General features: G+C 39.4%; 1 protein-coding gene across 1 annotated transcript; it reads left to right on the forward strand.

The window, feature by feature from the left end:
- Positions 1–11,003: 11,003 nt before the first annotated feature.
- DLK1 (delta like non-canonical Notch ligand 1) lies at positions 11,004–23,229 on the forward strand. The gene is made up of 5 exons (XM_036383790.2): positions 11,004–11,295; positions 12,138–12,201; positions 12,634–12,764; positions 17,049–17,190; positions 22,109–23,229. Exons 1-5 carry the CDS (start codon positions 11,223–11,225, stop codon positions 22,848–22,850), a joined length of 1,152 nt encoding a protein of 383 aa, XP_036239683.1. The 5' UTR covers positions 11,004–11,222; the 3' UTR covers positions 22,851–23,229.
- Positions 23,230–24,686: the final 1,457 nt, after the last annotated feature.

Here is a 24,686-nt window from a genome sequence, read left to right on the forward strand (position 1 = left end):
TTCCTGTAGAAGAAAAAAATGGCTCAAAGCCAGTGAGTAGATATTTTCAGAGGACTGAAGGAGAAGAAGAGCACAAAGTTTAGGAGAGGAGAAAGTGGGGGTGTTTCTAAAGGAACACTGATGTGAGAAATCCAGGAAAGCATAATGGAGACTGGGCTATAAAATACTCTAATGAAGAAATGCTGGAACCATGGAGCAGAAAGGATCGATCTTAAGGAGAAACAGCAAGAACTATGCCTGGAATGGAATTAAAAATTCATGTCTCACCATTCACATGCTCTCAGTGAATATGTGTAAAACTCCTCAGCAAAGTCTCTCATTGCTTCATCAAGAATGAGGACCTGCCATGACTGGGAGTTCCCTCACCAGCTTCAAGCTGCAGAGTTCTGAGAAGTAACTGTAATTGTTGCCAACATGAAGGCAAACCATGAAGACACTAGCCTGATATCACATTATGGGATATTCTGCTCCTGTTTCTGATTTAAAAACAAATAAGCCATCAAAAAAGGCAAAAGTCATAATATTAGCTTCAAGCTACTTTTACAGCATCACGAAGCTCACATAACACTGGCAATGCACTTCTTGCACTTCCCCCTGCAATCTTTTTTCAACCCACTTGTATGGCTTTTTATGGTGAAAGGTTTACATAGATGTCATGCACTTGAACTGCCCCCGGAATCAGGGCTCAGTGTCATGGAAAAGCATGTTGTGAAAATGAGCCAAGGCTGGGCTGGGAAAGGTGCCCAGTCCACAGGCCCACAGGTCAGAAGCTCTGTAGAGAGGGGAGCAGGAGGAGAAAGACTGACCTCACTTTAAAGCTTCTGCAGAATTATGTTCTACCCTGCCTCTCTCCATGATATCGCCAGCAATGCCAGGCAAGTGGCTAGAGCCAAACTGTTCATGTGTGGCAATTACATCTACTCATGTTCTGGTCTCTCACTTGAGCCTGAACTGATAAGGTGTTGTGCACCATGGCCTTTCATGTCTTTGAGAGCTGTTATCTGAGTGTCTAATGTGCTAAATGCACTGAAAAAAGTCTTCCATTGGCAACACAGAACAAGTGGGAGCTGGGCTTTTTTATTTCTTTTGTTTCTCCAGATATAAATTGGATGTACTAGTACTGCCTTATGTTGTTACAGAGATGCTCTGAAAATATGTTCATTTATATTTTTGTAGCAGCTGGACTCTAATACAAACAACATGAGAAGTCTCAGAAAAAGTTCAACAACTTTTTAGAACAGATTTTGAAAAATGCAAGAGGTAAGGCACAGGAGCCACATGAGTAAACAAAGTACTGAAAAGCTATTTAAAAAGTGAGCACTCAATCAGGCAGATGTGCCAAGAAAAAAACGACAGTATGTAATGATGAGATTGCAGATGGAATTAGAAAGCATAATCACAAAAAGCCAAATTAAGCTTGCCTCATTTCCCATCCATTGAGGGCTTGACTTTTCAGCCTCAAAAGCAATATAATAATATAACCTTATACAGGTTTTGTATGTACTTTTACTTTCTCCAACAGACACAAACAAATGCTGAAGCGATAAGAAAGCCCCATCCCTCAGAGTCATGGGAATAGTGAACTCTTTCCTGGATCATCCTGGTCATGTAATTTTGTTGTGGTCGTGACCTAGTTTGTTGTCCTGCTTTAATTATTGTGTTCTTTCACATTTTTTCTGAGTAAAAAGTACCTCTCTATCTTCTTATTTAGTCCCCTTTGCAGTCAGATTACAGTCCTGATGGCAAGATCTTTATTGCAACACAAATGTTACATCATCTTAGTATTGTCAAAATTCCTAGGAGCCTATCACAGGCACTGTTATTTTAGAAATGCAATGTAAAAAGACAGCCCTTGAACAAAGACATTTATAATCTCAAAATAAGACACAGCTATAAAAGCAAGACACAAACGCATACCAAAGGCACAAGCAGATGAAAAAGTAATAAAATACATTGCTCATTTCAGAAAAAAAAAATCAGTAGTTCTCTGCATTTATGAAAATATAATTAAATGCACTGTTATGTCTTTCATATCAGACCTGCTTTACACTGCTTTCCAAAGCTGCAGTTAAAGGAAGAGCTATTTATTCTCTTCCTTGTCACTGGAGGCTTTTACCTATAGTAAGCAAAATGCAAGCCAGCAATCATGTAATGTATTACAAATTCTTTGTTCTGTTTCCAGTTCCCAAAGCCCTGTTGTGTTCACTGTTTCTCCACCATCTACAAATTAATTTCATAAAGTATAACAGGGAGACTAGAGCAAAATCTATATGGTAGTAATGGTGAACATTACTAAACCAAAAAACTAAATGATTCCATGTTATTGTATTATGCAAGAAAACAGGATTCAAAAGATTTATGACACATTTCTGTTTGAAGATTCAAAAGGAATAGCTGGAAAAAATACACATTTGAACAAAATGCCTAAGGATTATTGCACTTGGAAGAGAAATATCATAATTGTGCATACATTCAAATTCACAAGCAATATGCAGATGAAACATTTAACTAGTTTAGAGAAACAAGGGTGAGCAGTGTATATCTACCATAGTTCATGCTAGCAGTAATAAAGAAGACAAACATAAAAATATCACTGCTCCAAGAACATGAGCACAGAAGATCCATAGTTCATATTAGTTCAGGAAACTGAAACTGTGCCCACTTCTGACAAAAAGGACCAGTATTTCCCTTGCCAACAGCCATCATTGGAAATTCAGAATGTGAGGGAATTCTGCATTTAGTTCCAATTATTATCATGGCCTGTACCAGAGAGCTCCTTTTCTTTTTATGCCCAATTTCTTTCTTCCTCTTTCCCTGTCTGGAGTTCACTCCAAAGGTGAGCCTTATTATTAAGGTTCTTATTATTAAATATAATAATGAAAAGAAGAAAGAGGGATGCAGAAGATCTGATCATGCCTGACTTAGCCACAAGTGTGAGTTTGAACTAGTTACTTTTTTTCCCTGTGCCTAAGCTTTTCTTTCTGTGAAATGGAACCAACAACAAACCAGTTCAAAAGCAGGACCTCAGCAAACTCGTTCTTGCTTACCAAGGTATTTACTTCTATATGATTTTCAAAAAATCCTATTAGTCAGATAAAAAATCCTATTAGTCAGTTTGTTTTGGGAAAAAACAAACTACAGTTAATTCACTCTTGCTTTGGCCACCTCACTTAATTTTCACCACCAAGGACTGGAGGTGTTTCCAGCCCAACAACAACAACAATTACATTCTTGCTTAATTAATTTCTAACATTAATTTCAAACCATGCTTTTTAAATAAATCCTATTACTCAGCATTCTACATTAATATGTACTAAGTACTGGATAAACTTTCTAAAGTAGTTAATTTGTTTCGTCGAAAATTTTTCACTGAAAATTGCATTCCCAAAGTTATAGATTATCTTAGATCTGACACTGGAATTACAGGGCAAAGTCATGCTTTTTATTATGCAAAAATTTTCAGGCTTCCTGACTGCAAGTGTTTACCACCATTAACAATTTAAAATATATTATTGTGGCACCATTAACAAACATTCGTCCTTCACTTGAAAATTCTTTCAACATAAGGCTAGAAAGAAAAAAAATCCTGGGAAGTGCAGAGCTGACACATGAACTTAACTAAAGGAAACAGGTTGTATATCTTTGTGAAAATTACTTTCTTGATATTACTTGTGTATAAAGGGTTGACAATTTGCCAGTCTCTATTTTCCATGGCCTTGATGCTAGACTGAGGGAAAGAGCTTCTGGCTATGGCAAAAATGACTGTTTCTAGCCTATTCTGCTTTATTATTCCCCTCAGATATTCCTTCTGGTTTGGGTTTTTTTAATTCTCAAATAATTATTTTTATGGCACCAATTATTATAAAATCTTATCCTCACATTTACAAGTGGAATGATACTCTTGAGGCAGTTTCTTCCTGTGTCTCTCATCCAGGAGGAAAAAATTGCATTGATAAAAAACAGTAGAAATTTCATCAAAATTGATCATTTTCAAGCAAAGGTTATATAATAGCCTGTAACAAATTAAAGACTAAATAGACCTGGAAAAAATGCAAGGTACCCATAATAATGCAAATATAATGTAGTTTAGGTTCCATTTTATAGCTTAATGGTATCATTAGAGAGAGAAATGAAAACCATAATGATAAGACACCACATTAAAAAAAAGTAGCAGAAGAAAAACTAATTAGAAACAGTATGGAAAAGGAAAGAACTGTACAGCCTAGAGACATTTATATTATAAGAAGGGAGAACTATGAAAAACCCCATGAAATAGGACTACTCCAGAGTTAAGCTCACCTGATTTTTAGAATTAGTGTATGTGTACTAAAAAAACCCCCAGAAATTTGAGAAAATAAACACATATTTTGAAGAAAGCTGAACAAAAACCAACTATCCAAACAACACAGGGTAGAGGAATGATCTGGTCTCTTTGTCAGAAGAAAAACAAAGCAAAAACACCAGAAACATTTTTGTCATGTGTCAGAATCAGCAGAACAAACCCATAAGTGAGGGTGTATAAATAACAGCAATGGATCTGTTACAACTTGTATATAATAGAAGAAAATGCAGCATCTTTCCCTTAAAATGCCTCAAAATCAGAGAAAGCACTAAGACTGAAAATAACAGCTTGCTTCTGTAGTTTGCAAAAAATCCAGCTGAGATCAAGACAAAATTGAAAACTGAATAGCAACCAGAGTTCTGACAGCAGTAATGAGTCTAGAAAGGCATGTGGATTATTTTTCATTTATTTTTTGTCACCTAAAGCCTCCATCAGGGACAGTTCAAAGCTTTAAAAACAGCAGGCTCCTCTAAGTATTAGAGTTCAGGTTGAAACTGTTAGTATCAGAGCACAGTGGAATTTTCAGAGTGTAAAAGTTGTACATTGTCAGAGTACCTCCACTCTGTTTTGATAAATGATGATTTTATAAGGTATTTCTTCCTGCATTTATTTTTCTGTCTTATACTTTCTCTAGATCTGTGTGTTTTCCTGTTCATTCTCCATATATAGTTAGCACAGAGAGAGAGAGAAAACTTAAAGACTTAATTTAGATAAATTTTACACACACTCAGATATATATGGCAATGCTTCTTCTTTCTGTATTATTCATATGTCGACAATTTTCCAAAAGACCTGAATAGTGATTCAATGTTGAATTTCCTCCTCCCTCAAAAATTTAGTCCTGAATGGCTCTCTATCATTTCAAACTCCATGAAGATAAAACTAAGCTATTTATTTTGATATACGTCTGTCTCACAGTGAATTGTCCATTTTTCTTTATAAATGTCCCTTCCAGCCAGAAGACAGAATAATTTATTCTGTCAGTTCAGAAAACCATAAGAACATTGTGCTTTAATAGAGAGATTGTTTTTCCCTCTCTTGCTTTCTCCCCTTTGGAGAAAACACAGTCAGCCCCTGTCCAGAAATGCAGTCTCAGATCTAGTTATGTTTTATGTAGGAAGTAAAATTATTTTTCTAGCCTCAAACAAATACTTAAAAATATATTTTAAGATGAAATTCAACTAACAAGGCCAGAAAAATTGTTCTGTTTACTGGCTGACCAGTAAGAATCTACACTTGTATTCACTGCACCAAATCTTTCACAGTGCAGGAAAATGAAATATAACAAGGTGATGTGATTTACAAATTGAACATTATCTGCATCTCCAGGTTGGTATAGCAGGCTGGATGTATCAGACATGCCATGATAAAAACTTCCTAATTACCATTGACATCTGTCAGGCTGTCAACTACCTTTTAAAAATCCTTAGGATTCAGGCTTTTTTTAACAACAGTTTGCAAGGGAATGTTTGCCTGACCAAAAGATGTCACAGGATCATAAATGATGGCTTTGAAAGGGACATCTTGGGTAATCTAATCCAAATACCTGCTTCAAGCAATTATGGTTTTATATTACTCTCCTCATAAGTGTACTTTACCTTCCCTTAAAGACAGCTAATTAATTATTTTGCCTCTACTCTGGTGACAAATTGTTATACTGTCTGATCAACCTCAGTGTTAGAAAAGAATGTCTATATACCCAGGCTAAATTAATTATTCTTCCAAGTACAGTACTGGCCATTACTTCTGTCTGCTATAAGTTCTTGCATTTTTGTCTTTCCTGGTTTCACACATCATGATGGATCTATCTTTTATAATTTCTCTGGTTTTATACTAAAAAAATCTAGTCATGATTCTGACAGTGTCATTTAATGAACACGTTATTCCATAACTCTCCATGTTATTCTATACTTCAAGAACAGGCGCCCCACTACTCCTATATAAAATGAATGTGATACTCTTCCAGATCTTTGAAAAATGCCTTTGCTTAGATTTCTTTAAATGCACATGTATTCTTTTTTGTAACAGCTTAAGATAAGATTTCATTTTTGTTTGCATTAGTGACAGAGTCATGTCTTTCTTTAATGTATTTTATTTCATGCCTATGATCCTCCAGTTTCTCAGCTTTTTGTGCTGTGAAATAATAGGATGGAAAAAACTACTAGAAAAAAAAAGTTTTTTGCTGTTGTCTTGCTTTGCTTTTTATGTATTATTTCTTGACCCTGTATTTTAATTGCTAAGTTCATGCATCTGACAGAAGACTCTGAATGTAGAATCTTACTGAAAATTTCTACATTTATGTCTACTTCCTTAAAATATCAAAGAAGAGCTAGACTATGATCTCAGGGATGGCAACATCTCTGACATTCCTCACACAGAGTAAGGGGAAAATCACATCTATTTTTTGATCAAGTTTGCTACAGACAGTAGAAAGCTGCTCTAGTGATGGAAGTTTTGCCTCAGTCTTCAGAGCAGCCAAGATTTCATATAATATACTTTCCAAAACAGCTGGCAGAATTCTCTGTGCTATAGTAATTGGGTGATAGATAGCACTGAGTTACTGCTTTGACAATAGTTAGAGAGGGAGGCTGTGAGGATTTTCTGTGCTAGGCAAGGGATTGAGCTTGGCTTTACATCCTGTAAATTATTGCTGTATATTTGAGCTCTACACATTTTGTCTACCAATCCAATGGGGAAAATTTACCATGCTAAAAATAATATATTTTGGCAATCTCTAGCTCACTAGTGATAGCTGCAACTTCTGTGTGCAGTGAAATCTATTCTGTGAAGAAAAACTTTCTGGTTTATACAGACAGAACTGGACAAGGTGCCTGTCTCCCCACTGACGTCTGCAGGCATTCACCTGTTGTCTTCTGTGAGTGCACAAACATGTTTTTGAAAAGGGTATGGTGACAGCAAGAATAATTTCATGTTTTTCTTATCAGTCACCTGCCAGCACAGTGCTCTGAGTCAGCTCACTGAGGAGCCAGAGGCAGCACAAGTCAAGCTGGCATGGGGGCACAAATGCCACAAATGCATCTGGGACATGGCAGAGGTTAGAGGGAAAGGAAAGAGTTTGTTCTGCTCAAACCCAGCAAATTTGTAGGCTGGGTCAGCCCATCTGGTCCCAGCACACCTAAGGATAGGACAACCTTACAGAAAGACTGAAAAATAGTTCCTTAGGGCTTCAGCTGCATCTGATGAGCTTTCTTCTAATGGACAGCACTAGTCATTGAGTACAATCTTGTAAAACCAGATGACAGAGCCTAAAACTTTATAGCTGTGTATATTCATGGCTGATGAGGTCACTTCCAGGGATGAAAGAAAGAACATCTCCACTGAGAGTTTCTGATACAGTAATTCACAAAGTGCCAGGCAGGTGGCACTGCCCTGTAATTGATATTTTCCCTTTCCCTTTGCAATATGTATAAGGGTAGTCCAAATTAATCAAACTTATTTCATCCCATCATGTGAGGTCTCATTTGGTTTATGCTTTCTTTGTGACACTGCTGATAGCCTCAGATTCCAGCTACCAGAGTTTTCAGGGACCCTGAGGAGCTGTAAAACCAATTAATTGCTTTGTGTTTCTTGTCACTGATGCAGATTCTCCATCCTCAGATTCTTGCAACAATGAAATAAAACTGTGATTGTACTTCTCTTCAGTCAAAATATATTAGAGTAGTAGGCAATCAGGATCTTGGGAGTACAAGAGCTCCTAGCCAGGACATAGCTTCAAGTATTTCTTGCTGTTTCTGCATTTTCAGACTTTGCAAAGTTCCTTGCACATTGCTGACCACAAGGATGAAGAGCTCTGTTTCTATGTTCAGTGTGCAAGAGGAAGTTCTTGCCAAGTTTAATTCTCAATCTCAATCTGCCTTTTCCATTATTTCAGTCCATGAACCATGCTTCTTATTCCTGTCTAAGAATGAAGGATAATTGTGTGCCATTTTCTTGGAACAAATGAAGTATTTTATTAGTTTCTGGACAAGGATCCTTAAAGACTTTTTTCTTGATTCAGTTGTTGCTGTCAATTTCTTGGATGATGCGCCTGATTCCTATAATCAGTTCCAAAGGAAATCTCACAGGATTTTCATGAAACTATCTGTTTCCCAATAATCACAGTTAGGAGATCACTAGACCAGTGCTTCTCAATCTTACTCACCACTCAAGTATATTTAGGTGAAGAAATAAGTGCAGTCTTTATACCTTGAATGATCTCCATACCCAGACATGTATTACATGAGATTCTTTCCAATTTCTAATGGAAAGACCCAAAAATGTAAAAAAAATTAAGGTTATCCTGAGTAGAAATCACTAAGATCTGAAACATAGAACACAGTTACTGTAATTTTCAAGAAGTATTATGGAGACAATGGAGGTTTGGATCAGAGTGCTTTTGGCAGTAAACAAGCCAAGTAAAAATGATTTTCAGCTTGGTTTACTCAGGTGGAAGGAGGGGAGAGAAGAGAATTAGCCTGGATTTACAGAATGCTGGGTTTCTGTTCTGAAATTATTTTTGGATTAGTACCTGGGCAGATTCTGTTCCAACAGAGAGACTCTACTCTAAAAGAAAAGGATTATGGCCTCTTAGAAATAAAATTAGCAAGTTTTGCTTAGATAACAGTTGAAGAAAGCAGAAGACATGGGAAAATTAAAAAAATTCATATTTTCAGTAATCTGAGGCATCCCTAAGACACAGGAGAGTAAGAAGTAGAGTTGTTCTAAAAATTAGGTAGTTTTTGCTTAACAGTGTATCAATTTTAAAAAGCCTGAAAAGCGAGAAAAATACATAAATTGAAGTTTGCAATGGCTATTACAACATTGTACATAGCATTGTGAGAAGCAGATTTTCCTAGTGATCTTTTGTAAGATGTCGATTTTGAACAATACAGCAGGTATTCAGTAGTTATCTCAGAAAATAGATGTGTCATATGTCAGAGCCCCTATTTACAATGCAAATTAGAGAAGATAATTTGACATTGATGAGTGTATGAATAAAACCTATGAATTCTACAGATTCTTTACTCTTAGGGTCTGAGGAAAGAATACAAGGAGAAATTTCTAGGATAGAAGGCAGAAGGATTAAAGCCTTCCTTTACCAGTTGGTCATGGTAATAGTGGAGTATCACAGAAATGACAGAATCCTTGGAACCCTTTTAACTACCCAGGTCTTGGTCCAAAAATGCAAAAAAGGTCTAACCTGGCAGGGCTTCTACGTCAGCAAGCAGCGAACTTACCAATTCAGGGAAGAATAAGCAACCTTGGACCTATCACAACCTGAGTGTGAACAAATAACTAAGAATAAAAGCAAAGTGAACAGACAAAGCACTGCTGCTATTTACCCTACAGAAGCACAGGCTCACAGAAGGGCAGGGTGAAGGATTAAGCAGTCATCGTTAGCACTCCACATTCTCTAGGGTGCCATTGACAATACCCCAGCAAAGCTTGGTCTGGTGAGCTACAGCAAAAGCTGTGAGGCACAGTAATCTTTTCAAAACAGTAAATGTTTCAGTAAAAGGAAAGCAAGACAAGCAGAAAAGGCAGGGATGCAATCTGTGCCTATGGAGTCAGACAGGCATAGCTCATCTCACATACCAAAGCTTCTGGAGGACCTAGAAGAAGCAGTGTCTGCCTCTCACACCTCACTCCCTGAGTGGTCTCTTTTAACCCAGCCCTCATTTTCTACTCTTCCTTTTTCTGTCCTTCACTTCCTCCACTCTTGGTTAAAACTAAAAGGCAGCATTGCTAGCAGCAAACTTTTTAAACCTACATGACATCACTGTCTTGAAATGCTGCTACATGGACAATCTGAAGCTAATGAGCATTTTCCAGTGTGCATTTTCAAGCAGGTAATCTTGAATTAGCCCATTGTAGTTTTCTCACCATGGTATAAGGATCTCTAGTTGCTTCCCATAAAGGCAGGCAAATTAGTAAATGAGGTCTCAGGGAAGAAAGCTCTGCATCAGCAGGCAAAAAAACAGGCCCTTCAGGAATCCTAAAAACAAGGCAGAACTTCTTTAAAAGAAAACAATGAACTAGAAGGAACACAAAGAATAAGAAATAGCCAATCTATTTCCTTAAGGGACAGCACAAAGGAGGAATGAAGAGATACAAAAGAGAAATGTACAGTCACAGAATAAAATGCCGAATTTAAAGTGCCTTGTGGTAAAACTAATGCTTTTTCTTGATTTGTTCTGTGACTGCTAAAGGTACACTTAGGGGCGTTTTGGTGGGGTCTTTTTTGAATTCTCAAGCCTCAGAACCAGAACAGTATTATACTTTCCCTGCCTTCACTGAGTCTTTCCTGAAAGTATTGGAGCTCTGATGGGAATGACTGAGAATTCCTTAGACTTCTGAAGACAAGCCCCAAATTAGGTCTTCGCGGACAGCCCGACTAAGTTTCAAGGAGACCAGAGGCGTGCTTAACACTCCCCCTCGCCCCAGACCTCCCTTCTCCCGCGCCCCTACAGGATTCCTCCCCTCGCCCGCTGCAGGGGCTGAGCTGCTGGAGCAGCTGGAGCAGCTGGAGCTGCTGGAGGCGCTGGAGCAGCTGAGGTGCTGAAGCTGCTGGAGGTGCTGGAGCGGCTGGAGCAGCTGGAGGTGCTGGAGGTGCTGTTGCAGCTGGAGGTGCTGTTGCAGCTGGAGGTGCTGTTGCAGCTGGAGGTGCGCGGCTCCGCTTCGGCGGCGTCGGCCGGGGTCTGCCCGGCGCGGTGCGCAGCTCCCCGCCCGCGGGTGGAGGCGGGCAGCCCTCCCCGCCCTCCGTCCCTCCCTGCTCCCGCCCCGTCCGCCCGAGCCCGGCGGCGCTGCGGGCGGGGGCTGCCGCCTGCCCGGCCCCGCGTCCGCCGAGCGCCGCGGGGAGCGGAGCGGCCCCGGCCCGGCCATGGGGCTGCGCGCCGCCGGCATCCTCGGCTGCTGCTGCTGCCTGCTGCCCCTCGTGCTCCCCGCAGCCCCAGGTAAGGACGCCGGCACCCTCTGCCCGCCGGGCTCGGGAACGGAGGCGACTTGGGAAAGTTTTGGGAGTTTGCCGGGGCCGCGGGGCAGCGGCGATGGCGGGAGCTCTCCCGGAGCCCTCCCGGAGTCCCTGGGCGTCGCCAGCCCTCGCTCCAGCCAGAGATGCTCGTGTGGTCGGGAAGATTTTCCTTGGCAGCGGACGGAGCGCGTTTCTCTGGCGCTGGCGCAGGGTGTCAGTGGCTAGCGGGGATCTTTTAGAGGGATGCTTGGTGCAAATGCTTAAGCAAGCAAACAAACAGAACAAAAACTGCGACCGAGGTCTCTTCTCCTTAACTTGCGTTATTTATTCATGATTTAATGAAAATGGTTACTTTCATCAGAGGTAGGATTGAAATGAATTCAGCACTTTTATTGTAAGTAGTTTTAAATGGATTTTTTTTTTTTTTCTGACTAAAAGTACTTGTGTTTCAAGTAGTTGTGAAACAATGCATTTGGAGTGGCATGTTGTGAAACAACATCCGTGAATCTGCTCTGGCATTACCCCTTTAAAATGGTGTGTAGGAATATTACATACACTTTTGGTGTGCTAAAGTAACTTTGTATTTTTTTGCCATTAATTCTCTATGTCATTTCACTTACTCTATAGGAACATTCTTTAACACATTCCAGATTAGGTTAATTTATAATTTTACGATGCAAAAATGTGTCTGAAGAAAAAAGAAAAGGAACATTTTACAGATTGGGATTTTTCAAACCATTGTAATGTGTATAGGATATGATACATGTGTATAGGGGTTTTTTGTGCTGATTTTTCTGGTTTGATGTTATAAATCTCTTCTTCCAGGCGTGACCTGCAAAGCTGGCTGCCATCCAGAGAATGGATTCTGTGAATTTCCCAGTGAATGCAGGTAAAAAGATCTGTCAGATTGGGGTATTGGCACAGGAGTGGTCAGCTTCAATAATTCGTAGTCCTGGTAAGACAGATAGAAACTGAAATGGTTTGGTCTCTGAAAATATGGAACTGTAATGAAACAGAACTCTATTAGGATACAGTAACTGGAAAGCATGGATATTTAGATACCTGTTTCGTTTACTTCTTACAGTATGAAGTATTTACATTGATTAGTTGGGATTTTTTTCTTGCTGAATGAAATTATTTTCTTCACATAAACAGCTTCTAGTATTCCAGAAGCACCAATGGTATGCTTTTGTTCAAATGGTAAAATTTGGTATGCAAAAGTTTATTTGTTGTGCATTTGTGAACCAAAAAGGGAGGCATCCTTGTAATTATAGTTATTAAAAATAAACTCTGTTTCTGTCTTGTCTTTTATCTCTTTCAGGTGTCAACCTGGCTGGCAGGGTGCACTCTGTAATCAGTGTGTTCCTTTCCCTGGGTGCTTGCACGGCAGCTGTGCCAAGCCCTGGCAGTGCATCTGTGAGGAGGGCTGGGTTGGCAGCCTCTGTGACATAGGTTTGCACATCCTTTTCTCTCCTTGAATAAGTGAGGGGAAGCAGCCCCATCTGGTGTTGGAGACACGCAAAGTCCTTCTGGAGAACTAATTTTAAAATACTGAATGTTAGCTCCAGATAATGAGGAGATTCTGGGCAGCAGCACATAAACCTCGAACTTCCATAATAGTGTAGGCAGAAGCAATGCAGTATCTTTTGTAATTGGGCATATATGTGAGCCAAGTGTAAATTCATTATATTTTAAACAGTAATTATCAGGGACAAGGCCAACAAAAAACTGCTCCCTTCTTGTCATTCTAATCAAGCCCTTCTAATCAAAATACAAGTTATCTTGTATATATTAAATAAGTTTAAATATTTATGTAGCACATTTTATATATATATATATATATAGTTATATTACTATAACTGAGAAAAAGTTCTTCCTGAACAGGCTGCCATTTCCCCCTCAGTTCTCCAGCTTAGCATGAGCAAGGTGAAGAATTGGCCTTTGTTGAGATGGTTTATTTTGGCTGACACAGGCAAACGTTCAGAGAGATCTGACAGGATGGAAACCTCATGAGCATCCAGGAGCATGCACTGCTCAGCCCACACAGCTGCAGCTGGGAGAGGACAAGTGTCCAGGGCCTCATTTCCTCTTCATGCCTTTAGGCTTTTGTTGTTATATGGGTCATAATTTATAGAGCATGCATGAGATCTCCAGTACACAGCCAAAGTGGCGATTGATGACAGATTGAACAGCATAAGATTTTCAAGATGACTAAAAGAATCAGAAGGTTTTAGGTCACATCCTTGCAGTGACATGGAATTTGGTGCAAGGTTCTCAGGTATTCATTTACTCATTTACTCACCAGGTTTTGCAGCCTGAACTCACTGACTGCACACATGAGCAGAGAGAGGCTTCCTAAAGTCACTCCTGGTATGTTTGCAGGAGCTGTGGTAGCAGTGGTGATATCTCTGGTGCAGATGTGACTCTAAACTCTCAGATGTTGTTCTGGATGCATCTCACAAATGCATTTGTACCTGAGACAGACACCTAGATTCTCTTTACAGTTAATGAGGAGGAATGAGTCCTTCTCTGATCTACAATCAGAGATTTCTAAAGCTGCCCAGAACAATCCCCCCTCTGCCACCTTAGGAGGCTCAGTTCTGTTCCTTAGCAGTGAATAAAAAGTTCCACATTTTTAGAGGTAGCATCTTCACAGATACTTCTAAAAGCTTTAATTGCATAGCTGAATTTCTTAGTACTAATATATCTTTGCAATTCTGAGCCTTGCAATGTTTCCTTCTTGCAATTGCTACTTAGAATGCAAAAGAATGCATTGAAAATTGAACCCACATCTTTATGAAAAAACGTTATTTTAACACATACTCACTAAGGTAGTCCTATAATACCAAAAAACTATCCCTTGCTTATGTGCAGGAACTATTTTTTCTCTCAACACTCAGAGTGATCTCAGAGTCTTCTTTGCAGATCCCCATGAAGACCTGCTGAGAATTTTCAGCCAAAAGGATAACTATTTTTTCATCTGCAGCAATGTTATGTTGATAGTCTTTCATCTCAGTGGTTTTATCTACTCTAAATGCATTATTTGCCATAAGAGATCAAGAGAAGGGTGTTCCTCCTCATCTTCTTCCTACTGGAAAGTTAATAGAAATTGTTATCCCAACCCAATAAAGCACTGAAACCTCAAATGGGTTATTGCTCAGCCCCTGATCTCATCATCCTCTGCCAAAAGTTGGTGTCAGTTTCCTGCCTGTATAAAGTCATTACAGGTAGCTACAGTTAATTTACAGGTATCATTAAATGAAACTTGATCAGGTTAGGAAACAGTAAGGAAAAACATAGAGTGGAAAACTGTGGAAGGATCTGAGATCCCTTGGCCACTACAAAAAACTGAAATACTTCTAAAACAGAGATATAGTCTTAGAACTTTATTTGCTTGCTAAGCATGGGAGGAAAAAAGATGATTTGGACTGGTGATGATACTTCTTCTGTTTTGTAGAAGAGTTAGAATATGTATATGATCTCCTTGGCTTTGATCATGGAACTTCCTTTCTGGAGTAGTTGTAGATCACCAATTGGTTTGCTAATGACTCTGATTGTGTAGCTCTTTTTAATACAGGCAGCCTGGTTCTCAGTTTAATCCAAGAATGACCTTCCTAGTAATTTAGAGGCATGCAGGTTATGGGTTGGGCTTGATCCACTGTAAACACATAGAGCAGAATAAGTGGTAGCATTTGTGGCTATTATTGCAGTCACATGGACAGACAAGTCGCTTGAAGGAAAACATCTGTGAGTTGGTCATGGTGTTAACACTGCTGGTTAACCAGTTTGCAATAGAGCTTGTCCAACTGGCTCCATGATGCCATGGCATCCTCTCATCTTGTGGAAACACAGCCTTGAAATCCGGCGCATGCACCCCTGGAGCCAGGCTGCACAGCACAGAGTTTCCCTCTGCAGCTGATATACACTGCACAGTACAGGAACCTCATCAAACACTGCCCATAACAAAGGGAAAATCAATTGAGTCAATTTGTTTCCAGGAGAAAAATGAGAGCCCAGTCAGAGTGTTTGATCCAGCTTGCTAAATCAGATCTGTCAGCCTGTCACCCCCGGCTGTGCCTACACCGTCATGTTAGCAGGTCCATGACCTCCTACTGGAATCCTGGCCTCAATTGGCCTAAAAAGCCAACACACAGTGTGAGCTGGGAGTAAATTGTACTACTTGTCACCAGAGTGCTTCGCCAAGGCCACATGTTGGCAAACTCATCAGAGAGCACAGGTGGGGTCTCTAATGCCTGCATGAGACAGGGGCTAAAAATTGTCCTGTGACAAACTACACCTGAGCATATCTTCCTCATAAAAACACTCAGTGATTGCTTCATGCACTGCACAACTTTGTTTGATGGAACTATTAATTATGGGTAATATGATTGAGGCCACTCATAATATATGCATTAGTGTAACATCCTGTTTTTGCATTTTCATCTGTTACCACTTGGTGGTTGTCCTTTTGAGAGGTAAAATAAAATAGAGAAAATGGGCTAATTGAGGATATTTATGTATTATATTTTAAAAGAACCTGGTGCAACACCCTTTTAAGATGTATTTTAAAGTTAAATACCTGACATAAATTATTGACAGTAATCTGTATATGTATATATATATATATATATATACACACATACCTATCCATATATGTATTTCAGAGAGTTTCCATGCTCCTGCATCAAAGTTCATGTTTTCTTCTCCATCAAAGTACATGCTTTATTGCTGCCTTTAGAGTCTTTGAAAATAGCTGGCAAACAATACTGCTTCAAAAAGATTATTTTGGTCCTTGTGAAAATTGCAGTTTATACTCAAAATGCATACTGAGTTGTCTTGCAATGAGAACAGGCTAATGCATTAGGAAATAGAACCTTTTATCCAGGGAAGATTGTATTTGAAAGCTAAGGCTGTTGTTTTCTGTGGTTAAAATTTTGCAATACCTCATGATAGCATCTAAATTTCATGTTATGCTATGGAAAGTAAAATATAAATGCCCTTAAATCCCTTTTCATCGCCTTAGAAAGTGTGCATATGTGTGTGTGAGGCATCAAATACCTTCCAGTCAGCACCTCTCTGCAGCTGCTGCAGTAGCTTGCTAAAATATCCACTTGTTTGTTTATTTAGTTTTAATTATTCTAAAAAATTCAGTAATCATTTGAGTGGGAAGTGGCCCAGCAGGGCAGTTGCAAAGAAAATGTGTGACTTTGGGTCCAGACATCATACAGCTCTGTGTTCTGGTACAGTTATATAAGGGTTGAATGTAGCCCAGCCAGAAAATGAAATTTTAACAGATTTTTTTGTAAATTGATGATTTCTGTTTGTATGAAACATTTGTTCATAAGCACATAATGATATGGGCAGGGAGAATTCCCAATTCCTGATTGTTTTATCAGAATTCTGCTCATGGAGAAGCCAAGATTGTGAAAGAATGGCTAGACTATCTAGAAGTTCTTTGTCCCACACTAATTTTATTTCTAATACTACTTATTTATAGAATGGAGCAATTCAAACACATTTTGCAAGCAGGAGCTAGAAAGAGCTAGAAATAAGCTGAAATTGCTTGCAATAGTTGAACAATCTGAATTCCATTTTAACAAAGGGGGGGAATCGATCACAATTTATAAAATGCAGGGTGAAGTATTGCTAAAGCTATATTTTATTTGAAGTATTGTATACCATTTACTAACTCTTTCTCATTAGATTAATCAAGGCCTGTTGGGTATTTTTAAACAGATATTCACCCATGTTCAGCAAAGCCCTGCACCAATAATTCAACGTGTATAGAGACTGGTGATGGAGGATATATTTGTCTGTGTGCCCAGGGATTTACAGGAAAAAACTGCCATCTCAAGAAAGGACCCTGCATTATTAATGGGTAAATATTGATTTCTGACACGCATTTAAAATCTACACTTCTATTATTCAGAATTCTTTGCTACGTGGAAGTATATCTGTGTTAAAATACACAATGCTTCTGATAGTTGCTGATATTATCAAACTTTACACATCTGATCTATTAATATTTTAAAGATTTAAGAGATTATCAGTGTGGTTTTCTGTGCACAATCTGAGTACTAAAAGTGCTAATTTGCACATTTTATTGTGGTGAATTTATGCCTGCTCATGATTTTTGTAAAAAACTTGAAGTGACTCCCATCCTGTGCTCTCATCTCTAGTGAGGGATAATTTATACACAGCCCAATAAGAACAGCAGTTATTACAGAAGCTGTCTGGGTGAAAACACCTAGCCCACCAGTTTGCATTTTTTCTTAACCAACATATGATAATGTGCCCACAGTTAACTGAAGGAGACAATCTCACTTCCATCAGAGCAGGGAGACCACTGCTCTCTATTCTTTAAAATAAATGGGACATTAAGAACAGTAGGTTGTAGTAGTGACAGTAGGTTGAGGGAGGTGATCCCTCCCCTCTGCTCAGTCTTGCTGAGGCACATCTGGAGTGCTCAGTCCAGTTCTGGGCTAACAAATTGTCTTGGTTTGGAAAGCCAGGCATCTACTAAGGAAGGCAGGAGCCTCCCCTGAAATGGAAAAATGTAAATCCCATCCCTCAGAATTGTTATAAATTTGAAATTAAGGGGGACTCTCAGGCAAACATATGGGAGCAGGAATAACAGTTCTTTATTAGGGAAGAAAATAAAAAAATAAAATAAACAATGCAGTAAACTAAAACAATACTGACAGAGTCAGAACACACCCTGACAACCTCTTCGTCAGGGTGTTGGTAGCAGTCCAATTGGAATTGTGGCTGCAGCCCTCCTGGAATGTCAGGTGTGGTTCTGTTGGAGCAGGGATCCTGTAGAAAGGTGTAGTCTTCTTCTGAAGATCCAGTGGAAGAGGCAGCTGTTTATCTGAGAAATCCAGTGGAGAAAGCCATGCTGGTTTTCCAGAACTCAAGATTATATCTGGGTAGAATACCTGGCTCCTCCTTCTGGATGGAGCATCTCACAATGGGATGCTTTAGATCTTATCAGTCAGGCAGTGACATTCAATAGCCTGTTATCAGAAGATGTCTCCCCAGAGAGAGGAGTGGTTGTGGAAGAGATAAGGAAAACTGCCCACTTAACAGAACACAACTGCCATGCAGATGGCAAATAGAATACAGTTTGCTTGGCAATCTAGGGCACCAATATAAAAAGGACACAGCCATACTGGAGTGAGTCCAGTGAAGGGCCATGGATATGATTAAAGAAAGGGAACATCTCTCCTATAAAGAGATACTGAGAGCTGGGTCATTTAGCCTGGAGAAGAGCAGGCTCTCAGGAACTTGTCCATTGTGTAGGAGTACCTGATGGGGGGAAGCAAAGATGACAGAGCCAGACTTCTCATTGAGGTGCCCAATTAAAGCTCAAGAGGCAATGGACACAGGCTAAAGAAATTCCAGCAAAGTCACTAGTAGAACTGCTTGAAAAAAAAGGAAGACCTTTCAGTGCTAGAGAAAATGTGAATTTGGGTTTCTGTTCAAATCTAGAAGCATTTGCTGTCTTCTAGCTCATCAAAGTTCTGATCCCGTAAACATACAGAATGCCTTTTTGGTGGATACAAACTTGGTAAAACTATCACTCTAAAATCAGTTTTCTTTTAGGAGATTGCCTTCTGATCTCTAGCTCTATATGGATACCCTCTGGTTCTCTTTTTGCTCAGTGATAGATAATTATGAGTATTCAGATTTACCTTATGACTGAATCTTCCTGAAGACTTGTCGACTCTTGTTTAAGGAACATTAACATCTCTCACTCTCTCTGGCAAGAATTGCCATTCTTTCACAACTTCATGTCAGTAGAATTTTTTTGTCATCACCTTTATTTGGAGGATACTCTCACAGTTTTTTCTGGGTTTACTCTAAGATAGCTACTCTGATTTGCCTATTTTTCTTCATTGACAGCAGGGAAATTTAAGTTCCTTGAAAGAGCCATGATTCAAATCCAAGCTACTTGCCTAGTATGGGAGATGTGAATAAGTTTTTCTGATTTTCACCTGTAGACCAAATATTTCAGTAATTCAGTGTGGACATAGATGCTAGTTATCCCAAAAAACAAGTGAGTTCCAAAAATACAGCATCAACAAAATAATAAAGATTAGTTCCATGTACTTCCTTAAACACCTTATGGTTTTAAATTGCAGAAACTCCTTTTTTTTGTGTTGGCACTCTGTTTTTGGACTGAATGCTGATGAACTAGCCTGGAAATTGTGAAAAATTTTTCTGAAGAAAGCAACATACTTGAAGCAGTGATTCTTTTTCTCTAGGAAGCTGTCTTTTTCAGGAAAATGAGCAGCAGGCTCTGCAAATGTACATTTAGTTCAAAAAGACAACTGTTGTCAGCATAAGCACTCCATGTCTGCTAAATATTTCACAGTCCACCAAAGGGTGCATCCCACATTGTAGAAAGAGACCTCATCAGATGGTGCCATTTCATTCACATCCCACTTCCTCTCAATTCCTCTCTACCTCAGTGGTAATGTTAAAAATGTTGATATTACTGAGCATTACTGCTGGCTTCTTTGTTCATATTCACAGATGGAACCAGGATAATTCACAAATCAAAGTGTTTATTGTAGTCTGTTTACATGTATCTGCAGCAGTGATCTCTGTGTGATGTTTGGAGGCTTCATCTTTGAAGCAGAGCAGTGAGTGGTACTTTCTGCTAGAAAAAGAAACCAGGCTATTTGGGAAGCAAAGAAGAATGGTATGGAATGCTTCCTACAACTAACCCTTAATGTACAGCACCTTGCTGTGTTAAATGCCAAAAATGCAGAGTAGAAGAATTTATTCAAGGAAATTAATATTAAGGCTTTATTTATTGAAACATATTTGAAATAGGCAAATGCGACTCTGTTATTAAAAAATAAAGAAAATTTTCATGATTCTGCATTTTTCCCCTTAACTGTTTTTTATTTCAATATTTTACATTTCTGAAAATTTCAGAAAAAGGAAAAAATTCAGAACTTATGTTCTCCAACAATTTCTTCCCATTTCCCTAGAAAGTACTGAGATTCAACCCAGGCATGAAACTTCAAACTACTACACATTTTCATTGGACAAACCAGGTTGTCCAATTTTCCATGGGACCTGTAAAGCTAAGGGAGGGTTCTAGGTTCTCCAAGACAGCCATAACCACTGAAGGACTGTATAACTCCAATTTCCATATTTTGCTTAAAAAGACATAGTGCCTGGTTAATATGTTGGAATTACTTACCTCAAGTTATCACTAACCATGTCTTATGTCAAAGCCCAGTTTTGCTTTCCTAATACTGCTCCCAGACTTCCAATATGTTCTTTTAGTGCCTTTTTACCAAGAACAGTACTAGAGAACAGAGTAGTTAATGTGGAAGCTGCAGAAAACAGACAGGTGATTCCTCTGCCAGAATGTTCAGTCTCTCCTGATGGGTGGCTGCTGAGTGTTTCAGTCCCCAGTGAAGCCAGAGGTGCTTGGAGCAATCTCTACCAAAGGTAGTCCCAGAGCAATGGTGACAAGCCCAGCCTTGTTCTGACCGGTGATCAGGGACCATTTGCTTACACCTCTTTCACAGTCATCTCAGCCAGACATCAACAGATCTTCTGAATCTCTGTGTCCCACCATGGAATTCCATAACAGCCTGTTGCTACTGTCTGCTGCATATGTGAAATGTCTCTATCTGAAGCTGTGATCTTCATTACCCCTGGGACTTTACCCTGTAAGTGGAAGGCCTTAAATAACAGCTTGGACTTTTCAACTATCAGACAGTACTCTGCTGTATGTCTTCAGGGATGCATAAGTATCCAGAAAAGTTTTGTTGTCAAAGAGGTTTGTCCTAAACTTTACCAAGTATTTTTCATATTTTACAAAGTGAGTTTTAAAAGCTTTGCTGATGTGTGATGAACTGCCATGAAAGTTTGAGGATTTGAGGTTTATTTATTAACCTGGGACTCAGGGACCCTTGTCAGCCAGCAGGGACAGGTAAAGGAGCAAGAGCACTTTGCATAGATCCCTTGAACTGAAACATTTGTGCCAGTCAGTGGTGGCCTCATCTCTTGGCATTACTCAGTAAGGCACAGTTGCATTGTAAAGATAGAAAAGATCTCTCAGTTAATTTATGGCACCTAAAACATATTATCAGGCTCCTAGTTGGGAAGTACTAAAAGAGTTTGTAGAAATACTTGGTTTCCTATTGTCCTACTCTCATTATGCTGTCTTTTCCCAGGCTGAAATTCTCTCACTGATATTTTTTGTTACAATTGTATCTATCAAAATCTTTGGCGAAACAGCAGTTTATAGGAAAGTATCTGTTTGCTTCTAAATTGTTTATGTCATGGAACACAGACAGGCAGAATAAAAACAATCAGCTTTACACCTAGCTGCTATGGCACTGTTTTGCTCTGCCAATACAATATTTTAGGAATAATCAGGTAGAAAGGAAGCAGCCATGGCTGCTCGTATCTTTGTTCTCTCCTGTCTGAATAGTTGCTCAGCTAATTAGATCCAAGTATATGAAAATAGTGAGAACCTTAATTTGAATAAATGTTTGAAATAATTTTAAATCCCTTCACAGCTCATTGGGTTGAATTTATATACTGGTGTACTAATCCTGCCCAAAGGGTCAGCAGAAGATATTATGATCTGTATTGACAATGCTGTTGAACAAACTCATTTTTTATTCAGCTTCACTGACTTCAGTGGATTTGCATTTGGAATTGGCTCTTCAAAGAAAAACAGCTCTTTTTATTATATAAAGTGTTTCCTAATAGTTTCTTCCTTTGGACTTCAATTTTGTGTCTGTGTTTGCCATGTATCCTAGTTCTCCCTGCCAGAATGGAGGAACATGCATTGATGACAATGGTTTTGCACCCCATGCTTCCTGTCTATGCCCTTCTGGTTTCGCTGGCAACTTCTGTGAAATAGATAGAGACGACTGCGAATCCAGCCCGTGTGAGAATGGAGGAACATGCACAGATGTTGGTGTGGGTTTCAGCTGTTCTTGTCCCCATGGCTATACAGGAAAGCTCTGCAGCAGCCGTGTCACTTTCTGTGCAAGTGGCCCATGTGAGAATGGAGGCACTTGCAGTGAGCATCCCCAGGGAGGGTTCGAGTGCATCTGTAAACCAGAATTTGTTGGCGTGACCTGCAAACATCCCAGCAAAAACACAAGCCTCTCTGGAACGAATATGGAGACAAAGCATATGCAGAATTACAAGCCACTCTCAAAAGCTCACCATAGATCAGTGCATCAACAACAAGAAATCCTGAAAATAACAGTGAAAGAAACAATTCAGAATGCAGATCCCTTACTGAGTAGAAGCCAGGTGATATGTTTTGTTGTGCTGGGCTTGCTTACATGTCTTGTTGTCTTGGGTACAACTGGGATTGTTTTCTTTTCAAAATGTGAAATGTGGCTTGCTAATGCCAAATATAGTCATCTCCTGCGCAAGAAAAAGAACTTTTTTCTGAAATCTAACAATGGGGAAAACCTGTCAGTTAATATTATCTTCCCAGAGAAGATCAAATTGACTAATTACACTAAGAACTACACTGCCATCTAGGCCCTTGAAAGCCAAGCAGCATCTTGCAACTTTTCATAGCAATATGTAAAATTTATTGCCTGTGTTTGGCCTCAGTATTTGTGTGTATATTTGCTGTAATTTGTTCTGAATGACCATGAAGAAATGTAATGTATCTGTCTTGCTAAGGATTTTTTTCATTCCCCAAAATAAAAGGTTAAAAAAAAAGGATTAGAAAGCAAGCAATGTTATTTTAATTTCTCTTCAAGGCAGCTACTTTTTGTAAAATAAAAAATAACTTATCACTGCAACTGTATTGCAGCTTTCTTGTCTTGTGCATAGTTCATTTGGCAAGTACAGTACTTGCAAATTACTCAGTAATGCTTTTTTTTTCTTTTTAATAAACAGCAGTTAAGGGCTATACTGGTTTATTTATTTATTTATTTCTAAACCTTACTCTACAGCAAGGTCTGCAACAAGTGTCCATGCTGAACTCATTTGATAGTCTTTAGAAATTGCAACCAGCAGGAGCAAATTCACACTGATATCTCACCTATTCAGTCAGTGTTGCTATTTTTACATGCTTATAAGAGAGATTCTGTAGAATCTTAGAGGTCTTTGGGATATTAACTTCAGGTTAAAGGTCTCTCACTTGAAAACCTGCATCTATAAATTGTTCTATTTATCTATTTTAAAATGTTAAAAAGGTGTTCAATGTCTTTCTTTTTAGAGACCTTGTAGAGATTAAAGGATCAGATTCTGATTTTTCTATAAATACTCCTTAAAGACCTCTGCTAAGTGAAGTATCCTTCATGACTGTGTCATGTGGAGAAAGGAAAAGATGTCACGTGTCACCTGAAATAGGACAGCTGCTTTTAATTCTTCACTTCTGCTTTTTCTGCCACATTTCAAGGACAGGACAAGGTTTTCAAGAATCAAAAGCAGCAGTGGAAAACAGGCAAGGGGTCATGAAAGCCATAAAATTGTAAGGGGCCTGAGGGCAATGAGAACTCTTAACCTCCCTGAGGAGCCTCCCCTGGGGCTTTCACCCACCTCCTGCCCACGGGACCATTTTGGGTCAGCCCAGTACTGCTGGTTCTGGTCTGAGCTGTGCTTTAACCGTGCTGGACTCCACCTCTGCCTGCACTTGGTCCTTGGACTACCTACAGTAGGTAGTCATCTGCTGAAAGGACCCTTTGGACCTGTGCTCCAGCCTTGTCTGCTTTTGCTGCTGCCAGGAGCCCACGGGAGGCCCCTGGAGCTGGTTCATCACCTGCTGTGTCTGGAAGTGCCAATGGGCCCGGTTACCAGCACCAGCTCCAGCCGTGTGTTCAGCTCCTGTGAGCCTCTGGGGCTGGTGAGGCCATGGCTCTGTCTGTCCCACCCTGGGCATGACCCTCCTGGCCCTCCCAGCTTTTTTCCTAAATGGCCAGCCTGACACTGACTGCTCCCTGTAAGAAAAACAATCAAAAGGAAAAAAAAAAACCACGAAAACAACGAAACCAATCACTGCCAACAGCAGTGCCTAAAGGTGGCTTTAACTGCAGTTTTATAACAATTTATTTCCCCAGCCACCCGAGATAGGAATGATTAGCAGCTTCTTCTCAGCTCTCATAACTATGCTATTCCCAAATCCATTAACAGCTGCTCAATTTAAAAAAAGCCTTAAAGCACATACATGGCATTATAGTAGGATTTTTTTTGTTCATGCCTCTCCGAATTGCTACAGGTATATAGCAAGTTTGCTGTATTGCTGATAATATTTGCACATATCATAGTATTGTGATGTAGTGCTAAGAGGAAAAATGGTACTCAGATACTACTGTGGAAAGTGTTGAATTCCAGATAACTGGGTGAAAACTTTAAATGAAAAAGATG

This window comes from Molothrus ater, chromosome 6, assembly GCF_012460135.2.
Source record: "Molothrus ater isolate BHLD 08-10-18 breed brown headed cowbird chromosome 6, BPBGC_Mater_1.1, whole genome shotgun sequence".
Lineage (NCBI taxonomy): Eukaryota > Metazoa > Chordata > Aves > Passeriformes > Icteridae > Molothrus > Molothrus ater.